Source organism: Crocodylus siamensis, chromosome 4, assembly GCF_052110815.1.
Source record: "Crocodylus siamensis isolate JL-2025a chromosome 4, ASM5211081v1, whole genome shotgun sequence".
In the NCBI taxonomy this organism is placed as follows: Eukaryota; Metazoa; Chordata; order Crocodylia; family Crocodylidae; genus Crocodylus; species Crocodylus siamensis.
The window spans coordinates 6152240-6162930 of NC_143398.1; the positions used below are offsets into that span (position 1 = coordinate 6152240).

The 10691-nt window shown below is 46.6% G+C and overlaps 1 protein-coding gene across 3 annotated transcripts in view; it reads left to right on the forward strand.

Annotated features, from left to right (window-relative positions):
* The window catches only part of CHCHD3 (coiled-coil-helix-coiled-coil-helix domain containing 3), a 223496-nt gene extending 217940 nt beyond the window's left edge, over nucleotides 1-5556 (forward strand). For 2 of the 3 annotated variants that reach the window (XM_090041549.1, XM_090041547.1), the window contains exon 8: nucleotides 4818-5556. In XM_090041549.1, the coding sequence (XP_089897675.1) occupies nucleotides 4818-4844 (27 nt within the window). In that variant the 3' untranslated portion in view covers nucleotides 4845-5556. The remainder of the gene's footprint in view (nucleotides 1-4817) is intronic. The other variant, XM_090041548.1, reaches the window with a different exon arrangement.
* The last annotated feature ends 5135 nt before the right edge of the window (nucleotides 5557-10691 follow it).

The following is a 10691-nucleotide window of genomic DNA, read 5'->3' on the forward strand; positions in this document are numbered from 1 at the left end:
ACAACTGAAAACATGTTCGGCAGCAGATTCAGGAACGAAAAAGTTAACTGACATTGATGACAAGAAGCCAAACAAAGAGCGAAATTTGCCAAGGGGAACAGACCAAGATATTGAAAACCAAATAAGTTAACTAATCCGATTTCCAGGTGGTGAGTCTGAGCACTTGTGCTCTTGCAGAGAACTCACTGTGCTTTTCATAAATTGAATTTATTGACTCCTCTTTCTTTCCCATCTTGCTTATAATTATCTCACCCTCTCTTCCGTATGCTCCTTATTTCTCACTCTGTGTGTAATCTCATGTCTCTATCTGGTTTTTTCTCCCCTTGTTAGAAAGACCCAGAGAGCTGCTAATACAGAGGAATTCGACACTTTTTAGTTATCTTGAGTTTAAATCTTTACCTAAAAGGCCTTGGTAGCCGGCTGATAAACTGAAGCATATTGTTAATATTTTTCATACTTTTATAATAGGAGAGGGACATAAATGCTCTGTCTGTGCCCATGCTCTTTAAAAGATTTCCTTGCTGTTGCATTAACACCAGTGATAGCAATGAGAGCCCTGGGGCAGACTGTCCACTGGTGTTTTATCACTCTTATCTTGGTCTACTCAGAGCTGATAAAGTGGTGGGGGTATAAAAAAACAAAGCAAACAAGAAAAACCACCTTCATCTGAATCCTCTTGCATTGCAATATTGCTATACATGAGTCACTGGCGTCTAGCTGCAGATGTGGCCACATGCCATTTTTATACAGCATAGTTTCTAAATGGAGGGTAGGGCTAGGATTTAGAGAGAACACATCAAATTGGAGGATTGGGCCAAAAGAAATCTTGTGAGGTTCAACAAGGACAAGCGCGAAGCCCTGCACTTAGGAGGAAACAATCCCACGCACTGGTGCAGGCTGGGGCTGACCAGCTGGGCAGCAGCTGTGCAGAAAAGGACCCGGGGATGACAGTGGATAATAAGCTGAACGTGAGCCAACAGTGTGTGCCCATGTTTCAGAGAAGGCCAATGGCATCCTGGGCTGCATTGGTAGGTGTGTTGTCAGCAGATCAAAGGAAGTGATTATTCCTCTCTATGCAGCACTGGGGAGGCCACATCTGGAGTCCTGGGTTCAGTTTTGCACCTCCCACTACAGAAAGGATGTGGGGAATTGGAGAGATCCAGCAGAGGACAAAGAAAATGGTTCAAGGACTGGGGGACATGACTTGTGAGGAGTGGCTGAGGGAGCTGGGCTGATTTAGTCTGCAGAAGAGAAGACTGAGAGGGATTGAATAGCAGCCTTCAGCTCCCTGCAGGGGGGTTGCAGAGAGGATGGAGCTGGACTCTTCTCAGTGGGGGCAGATGACAGATGTTAGAAAGGAGCAATGGGCTCAAGTTGCAGCAAAGCAAGTTGAGGTTGGATAGTAGGAAAAACTTTCCCAGGAAGAGGGTAGTAAAGCGCTGGAGCAGGTCACCCAGTGAGGTGGTGGACTCTTCATCCTTTGAGGTGTTTAAGCCCAAGCTAGACAAAGCCTTGGCTGGGATGATGTAGTTGGGGCTGGTCCTGCTTGGAGCAGGGGTTGGACTAGATGTGACCTCCTGAGGTCCCTTCCCACCTGAATTTTCTACAATTCTAAATACAGTTGTAGGCATGTCGGGTGTGGACACCCACTGCTCCAACCATATTCAGTTGTGACTATGGTTGAAAAGAATATGGAACGTGATACCAGCCTTTAGTCTATGCTACCAATAGAGCAGTTTAAAAAAAACCCAGTTACAAAACATTGGTCTCCAGTTTACGTAGAAACAGTGTTCTATTTTATAGCATAAAGTGGACCGTAATCATCTCTTGTAGCCAGAATAAACCCTTATATGACCAGATTCCAATGCTTATAATACATATGGATTTTAGTGAAGCATCTGGTCATATCTTATAAAATATAGTAACACTGCTGGTGACTGACACACGGCTAGAAAGCTTTAACAAAGGATAGCATGAAAAGCCATTGCATGGATTGTGCAAGGCATCCTAGGAGTGGCTTTTCATCTTTTAACACTTTCATTGGTGGCTTGGAAAGGAGCAATCTGGTCAAATTGGCAGGTGGTATTAAATTGCAAGGACCAATAAAGGACTTAGAGAAGAACTAGAAACATAGGCAGATGTTGACAAAGTGGCTACTCCAGGTAGGAAGAGTGATACAGAACTCGGACACTTTCCTTGGAGCAAATAATACCAAAGGAGGGACAGGCTACAAACGTTGGATTCAACATGAAGATCACATACAAGAGCAGGCTGGTAACAGTCCCTCCATACACAGTGGCGCTGCCCACCCAGAATAATGCAGTGAGTTTTAGGCACATGACCAGATACCGACATTGGCAAATTCTAAGCATTTAGAGGAACAAAAATGATTAACAGTGGATTTGAATGCAGAAGAGCCTTCCAAGGGAAGTAATGGGAGCCCTATTGTTTTGTGACATTTAAAAGAAAGCTCGGCACATTTAAAATAATTGGGACTATCCCTGCATTGGTGAGGAAATGGACTAGAGGATCCTAATAGCTTTTTTCATTTTCTGCCTTCAGTGATACTAGCTACAATAAAATTTATGTCGATTCTCTAGAAACTTGGCAAAGCACAGCGCTGTCATTTGCCACAAGCCAATAGAGAGAACTAGCCGGTATAAGTGACAATGACTGAGTTCATCCACGAGAGTTGCAATTCAGAAATCATCCTGAAACCTTTAACGGAGATAATGTAACAAACATATTTGAGGAAACTGTTAAGATCATTTTAACAAAGGTTAATGGCCCACAGTTTGCAGCTGCTCGCGGTATTGTTCCTGTTTTACAGGCACAGCTGCCATTTATTTCCAAGTAATAGAAAATACCCCCAGCCAACCTTGCTGTCTCCATCCCTTGCAGCCTACCTGCCTGTGCAGAGCTGCAGTCCTGCCGACAGAAATCTATGAATAATGAGCAAACACTGCAAATTGTTTTCTCACTTTTGAGATAGAAATGCTATCAAGATCCTAAATGAAAGAAGCATTTTTTTTTCCCTTTAACTTGCACAGCTTTACCCCGGCTCATTTGGGAATTTCCTATGTTAATTTATGCAGTGTTAAATTTATGCAATGTTAATATTCAGCCCAGCAGCAGTTGCATGCAAGTTTTTTATATTGCCACTGCAAGGGGGCCTTCTAGTTAAAATGGCCTTCATCAGTTCCAGCCAAATCTCTTTGGGGGCTGCTGCCAAGGTTCAGATTGTATATTTTGTTAACTAATAAAAGTTTTACTTACCTGCATTTTGCAGGACTTCTTAGGAATGTGGAATGGACTCTTCTTTTTCTATGTTCATTTATTTCCCAGGGTTGTTTCTGAAGTTGGTAAAGGGAAGAGGAGTTCTCTGTTCTGCATGTCCCTTTGTGGTGCGGTAGCCTGTCTGTGAACTGGTGCTCAGCGCGCTCTTTTTCCTTACACCCCCAAAAAACTGCAGTGCTTGGTGCAGCTGAACTGCGCAAATCAAGTTGTCTTCGGAAACATTGAAGTATATATGTGGGTGTAATGCAAGTGTGGCCCGAGACCTCAAAGACAACTCATGGGTTTCTCCACTTCCATGATTTTGCTGCACCTGTGCTCATTGATTTGGAGCAGACTGCATGCTGCCCTGACCCTGGAAGTCCAGGCCCTTACCACTCGCTCCCACAAGCACCAGGGTCGTGACTAGCAAAATCTGCCTCTTCCCCCAAGCCAACTGCTGAAGTATTATTGTCAACTGATTATATCTTGACTTCCCCCTCAAGTGCCAGGGCACATAACTTGGGAAGCCTTGAAGTCAGGACACAGTTCTCAGGCCCTGAAAAGGCCAGGTACCTCCCCGTCAGCTTTTAAGATTCATGATTCCCACCTACAGCTACTGCCTTCTCTGGGGCACTAGGAGTGAGGAGCTCCAGGCTGCCTCTGGGGATATCTCAGCCTTTCAGTGAACACAGCCTCTCAGCCAGCCAGCTGAGGACCAGCTTCCAGTTAATACTCACATTACTCAGCCTGGTACCTACTCCTTCGTGCCGCTGCTAAACTGCAGGTTCTTGTTTCCACAGTCCTTCTGGCACCTAGACTGCAGCAGTAGAAAGTCAGCAAAGGCCACCAGCGTGTCCAACTGAGGCTTGTGTAGACTCAGTGGAGCCCAGCGCCAAGGACTTTATTAGAGCCTTTCTGGTGGGATTTGATAGTAAAGCTCTTGTATGGGCCAGCAGGAACGAGTGTTAGTGCAGCCGGTCATCTCTTGCCTCTTGGAGTACTTGGAAGTGGGGTAACCATGCAGTGTGAAGCTTCGGTGCTTTTCCATTGTGGTACCTGGCCCAGGTGCCAAAAGCATGTCATCAGCGTTACCTGTTCGCATTCGCAAGACTCTTGTAATGGTGGCTCACAGGACCCAAGGAACAGGTCATTTTATAAAGTGTTAAGTTACTTTAAAAATTCAGCAGAAGGTATCCCAATGACTTTGCGTAGGATTTACCTACTGACACTGAGGTAAGTTTTACCTGACTGTAAGGGTGGAGGTGTGGTTTTTAACTGGACGTGAGTGACTAGCACCCGTGAGCACTACAGTTACTGAGGATGAGATGTACTTTCCTCTGCTTTTTCAGCATTATCTCAATGTCCTGCTCCCTGGGGCTCTGCAGGTAATGCTTGGTTCCTACCCAAAGCTATTCTCATATGTCCTTCTTTTTGTATTTTTTGTGTGAAAACCTAGAACGCAGCCAGCTGATGCCTTTCATGGAGCATCAAAACAGTGTTTCAATGTTGAAATGTGTGTTTTTTTTCTCCCTTTTCTTTAGCAGAGCATGCTCGGGAGAGGAGGATAGAGGCAGCATCCAAATCCAGTACAAGCCCATCAACTCTAATTTCAGCAGCAGAGCATTTTTTTCCCCCAAGAACAAGATGACAGCCCATTTACAGGGCAGACAGATAAAGAGAGGAACTGGAAGAGCCGTTTCAAGAGCAGCAGCCATCACGGCTCAATCAGTGTGGCCATTTGAAAAGCCAAGACCTGTATCTTATTACATCAGAAATCATACATCTGAGGACAGTGTTCAGTTTTAGTAAAAACCCACTTATTGGTGATTAAAGAAAGGAAGAGAAAAGAAACTTCCATTGACCTTAGGAGGAAAATATCCTTCAACTGCTGCTATTTTGTGGTAAAATCTACTCCATATCTCCTTGCCGTCAAAGCCGGGGGTACGTAACACTTGGTGTGCCAGAATATGGCATCACTGTATAAACTAACCCGTTACTACACCACACTGTGCAGCCTGTGCTCGCTGCTGGCATTTAAGCAGTTTTCCTTTTCATGTGTAAATGAAGCAATGTTTGCTTAACTTATTACCAAAATTATGTAATAAAAAAATTCCTTCCCCTCCCCTCCCTTGCCCTCTGCTGGAATAACGTTGTTAGTGCTCCAACACTTCAGGTGTAAGGTGGCCTTCAGTTGCATTGCACGGATTTTGTTATGCTCTCCACTGCTGTCACTATTATAGCTCGTCCTTTATCAACAATAAATTTATTTTGTGAGCAGGACAGATGTCCCTGACTAGTCTGCTTCTTTCCACTGCTCGTAGGAAGCAAACGGTCCCTATGTGGATGGAGTCATCCAGTGGGAGTTGGCTTTGCTCTTGCTCTAAACCAGGACTGTCCAGCTGGCAGGCCCCATGGGCTGCAAGTGGCCCCCAAGGGGTTAAAGTGCAGCCCCTGGGGTCCTAGTCTGAGTGCTGCTCCCCCACATCACTTTCCTGCTGTTGCTCTCACAGTCCCTGGGCTCCTCGTCCAGCTTTTGCTTCCTGCCCCTGTCCCTGGGGACGATGCAGCGTAGCCCGTGGGGCAGAAGGGACCCACAGCCAGGGGCCTAGGAGAACATGGGGATCATGCCTGATCTAAGAATGCAGACATGGTACAGCCACTCAGAAATTGGACAGCCCTGCCCTAAACCACAGTTCGGTCATGCCAGAACATGGGTTCAGAAATAATTTACTCCTACATCGTCACCTTTCACATGGGAATCTCCAAGCACTTTGCTGAAGTGTCTGATATCTCATGGCACACTGAGCCTCAGCTACTCACTGGGCAAGAGGGCATCTCAGCGTAACACTCTCCTGCCTCCCAGCTGATGTTGCCATCCATGCAAGGGGAGCTCTGACTCTGTCCTTTGGAAATAACCTGAAATCTGCATCTAAGGGGCTGCTGGAAGTGAAAGGCCCCTTGATGCTTTCTGAAAGGAGTACAGATTCCTCTCGTGTCCTGGCCCAAAGGGAAAAAGTGGGACTGCTCAACAGCTTGCTGCAGCGTTAGTTGTAAAGCACTTCGAGGTTATCTCAGGCATGCAAGGCTGTCTACCAGGCTGATTTCTGTTCTGAGTGACACTAGGGTAGCCAAACCCTATCGCCCTTACTTCAGTGACACTCCAGGGATTTCAGCTTACAGCTATGTCCTACCAACCTCACGCTCTCTCACGCTTTCTCTCTCTTCTCCCCCCTTGCCGGAAAACAAAAATGTCAAATCAGCAGCCTACCTGGAACCCTCTGCTATTTATTTACCTGTTCTGATTCCTTAATTGGCTGCATTTGAACTGTATCCTACCATCCAATTGTGAGCACACCTGCAGATCTCATTTGTATTCGGAGTGTTTCAGTGACTCTCCTACCCTAATTATCAAGATGCTTTGTGATTACAGTTTAATTAAAGGGTTGTGTTTTTTTAATGGTACAAAAAGACACGGTGCTCTTTTGAGTGTGGAGGAGCTGCAGTAGCTGAAGGAGAAGGAGAATCCTGGCAAGCTGTGTGGGATGCCAGGTAAACTGCTTGGGAGAAATCATAGCAACACAAACGACGTGTTTACCTGGTGACTTGGTGCCGTGTTTACAAATCAGCTAACTTGCAAATTCTCCTTTACACGGTTCTCTTTTGTAACTGAGAGCCAAGAAGTTGGCAGATCCATCCTTTGCCAGGCTTTGAGTTGGCAGCGAAACATGGCACTGAGGAAAAGCAGACGGTTTTAAGGCCAGATGATTCTATAAAATCAGGGAAAGAGTTATGTCGGGAAGGAAGGTCTCTATTATTGCCAAATGTTTATTAGTTTCCCGCTCTGACAGCCATGAGTGATGGGAGCCAATCTTGCTTTTCTTCCAACTGCGTGCAGGGCTTTGTTTGAGATGCCCTACTCTTTAAACATCTCCTTAACACTGCTATCGGCGTCTCTAGCACACTCTCTGGTGTGAGAGCAGCTGATGGCAGCCCCTTCTAAATTTTCTCAAGAGACTCATCAGTTGTCCACCAGTCTGTAGGTGGATTACAGAAGTCCCCTTTCCTTGTCCTGGATTGTTGCTTTGTAAATACAAATTGTCTCTTGTTCAGGGTTCTTCATTGCAGTCATTGGGGTGAAGTTTCTTCAGAGGCTGTTGGCCGTGCTGCTTTAGACAGAAGCATTGTTGCAAACCACCGGGAACATCTCCCTTCTCACAAGGTCTAAATGAAATCGTTACCAGGACACCTACGGTAGAGAAGAATTCAGAAGTTGAACGCAGCTGATTTTCCTGCAATGAGAGAGACATAACTACCTTGTCAGGCTGGGCTTCCATGAGACAAGTTGGTCTCCCAGATTACAATGGAAAAAGAGAGAGCAGAGGAAGGAAAAGGAGAGAAATCCTGGCCCACGACCTACCCACCCTTGCAGAAGGACCAGCAACTTCTGCACATAGGTCTGTGGCTCAAGGAGGGGACTGAAGTCCCCTCCAAGACCTGTGGTAGACACCGTCTTCGAATCGGCTGGTTCTTTCCTGAAATATTCTGCTCCTTTGTGAATCGGAAGACAGAGTGGTCTTGCAGATCTTTTATTTTCGTTGCAATACCATCTGCAACCCTCATCAAGTTGTAGCTCCCAGGCAGCTGTGATATCACTTCCTGACTCAACATATAGGGTCTGAGCCCTTCCCAGCCTGAAAGCCCGTGGGGGATAGGGCATTTCTGCTTTCCCTGTGTTACAAGTGGGGACTTGAAGGCTAGGAGACCAACTCATTCAAGAATTGAACAGAACAGTAAATCGAATCCAGATCTTTGCTGGCCAGTAGCATGAGCACTTACTCCGGTGCAGCCACCGAAGGAAGAGCCTTGTCATCCTTTGTAGGATTACAAATGCTGCCTCCTCGCACATGCTTCTTGCAGGACCGCTGATCTTTCCTCCCTGGTGAACAGGGTGATTCTTGCTCTTTGCATCTTCACGCACCCTGGAGGAAGATGTCTGCGAGCAATTTTGCCTGAGATCTTAGCCAGTTACAATGAGACTAGAAATGGAAAGAGTTATCATGGTGGTCTGCTCAGACCTTTGTGATCGCTCTTGTCTTTCCACGTCTGTTGAACAAATCAGTAACACTTTAAAGTGAACAGCATCAGAGTCACCAGCGCTACCCTGGACTTGAGCGGTTTTTCATTGTAAAACTCCTTTGAATGCGAGGCTTTCTTTCCTCATCCCGACTTACTGGTAATTTTCTTCTAACGAGTCTTTAGCATCTGTGTGTGATGGCATAACCTTGCAAAGATGTCGCTTTTACCTTTGAAGATAACCCTGCATTCATTTTTTCAATTCATTTGCATATCATCTTTAATATGCAAATGACCAAGTGATAGGGTCAGTTCGGTGGCTCAGAGGGCCACTGATTTGCTGTTTTTAGATCTCCAGCCCTTTTTCCCGGGGTCTGTGGATGGTAGCAGCAATCCCAGCTGGGACTCCATCTGGTGAAGCTAAATGTCATCTCTAGACCTGAAGTCTTCTGCCTGAGAAGAGGCCCCCTAGGAACAAGGTCTTGGGTTTTTGTCCGTTCTCCTTACGTTATTTCTGCCTTGCTACGCTGCTTCCATTAGGGCCTGCCTATCATGTTTGAAAGCCTGCCCTATCTGCCTAGTGCCTTGGCTGTCAAATCCGTAATGCAGGTGGGCTCCTGGTGCCAAGAGCCCAGGACAGCACCCGATTCTTTCTAACACCGTTGACATGCAGCACTCAGGGAAACTGCATCACCGTGAAGTTTGCTTGCAGGGAAAATCCAACCTTTTACTGGCATCTTGGTCCCCCATCCTTGCTGTTCTTCAAAGGCAGCTTCTGGGGTTACCACTTGTGTCCAAACCCAGTTTGCACCAGGTGCAAAAATTACCTCAAATGCTGTTTGACCACCAGAAGTTTTGGGAATCCTCCCCGCCCCTTAAATGTATGTGGAACAGCATTTTTTTTGCCTTACTGGGGGTCTATAGCACAGCCCCCTTCCTTTCCAGCCAAGCAGGAGAAGAGTGGAGGCTGACAGAAAAGCACATGTTGTACAGGACAAGCCCATTTTTCCCCCACCATGTTGGTATTTTTCTTTGTATCCCATCAGTACCTAAAGGGTCTGAATCAGAATTGGGGTGTAGACACAGCGAGAGACAGACCCTTCCCTCCCAATGGAAAGGTGAGTGGGGAACCAGAGTTACTGGTTACTCACCTGGAGTTGAGTTGAGTTACTCACCGAGGGTGACTCAGACTATCAGCGGTGGAGCCAGGAACAAAACCCTCTTTTCCTAGTCTCAGCCCAGCGAGCTTTGCCTCGGACCTCGCTGCCTGCCATGCTGCTGCTCACCTAGAGATGCCTGGGATTCCTTACAGTCCTCCTCTCATCTCCCAGCCCCTCCAAAAATACATGCCAATTGGGCAAGAAGCCAGCCTTGGACAAGCCTTCCCTGATGGCAAGTAACAGCAGGAGTCTGGGTTTTGCTGGCTGGCAGACTGTTTGCAAGTATTTGCCTGGGAATTGGCATGCTGGTTTGAATGGGCATCACCTTTCCTTGCTCGACTGATGGAGGGAGAGAACAAGAACTGATTTCCAGCTTTGCGTGACCTCCCTCTTTTTGTATGCAGATAACTTGTCAATCTCATCCAGCAGAGGAAGGACGCGGGAAGCCCACATATTAATTACGTGACACTGATGCGGATAGAGCACAATCAGGATTAGGGCCCATTGTGCTAGATGCTGTACAAACCGAGTAAAATCAATAATCCTTGAAGAACAGTTTCAGACTGTGGCCCCCAATCTGCACTCCTTGAGCGAGGTGGAGATAGGTCAGCCCCTCCTTCCCTTTTCCAATAAAAAGGGCAATAAGGGGAATGAGGCTTTTCAGGACACCTGAGTGACCATTGGGCCAAAAGGTCTGGGAGCCACTGGCTTATGACCATGCAAGGAGAGTGCCTACCAAGCACACAGGCTATACATGGGAAGGGATGTGATGAACAAGTGAAGTATAGTGGCTGTCCCTGGACACATTAGAGAATAGGGTGGCAAAAGACCTTGAGGGTCATCTGTGCAAGGAGGTTGGCCCAGGTGTAGCAGACAGTTTCTGCCCCATCCCAGAGTGATGCATACCCCACATTCAGTTAAATACCAATTTATTTGTATGTATAGGAGAGGGAAATCCATCCTCTCGAGCTGCCTGCTAAGCCACTGTCAGTGTTTCTACTGTAGACAGCACCACAGGTTTGAATCATTTGGGTCCTTGGACATTTGAAGGTGAGTGGAGTCATGGCTTTCGAGCACTGCAAGGGGCGTATTTCTGACCTGAAAATCAGGTCATGCGGTGCACTGACTTTCTAGGGTGCAGCCTCTTCAAGTTGGGAGGAAGCAATGGAAGGCGCAGTCCGG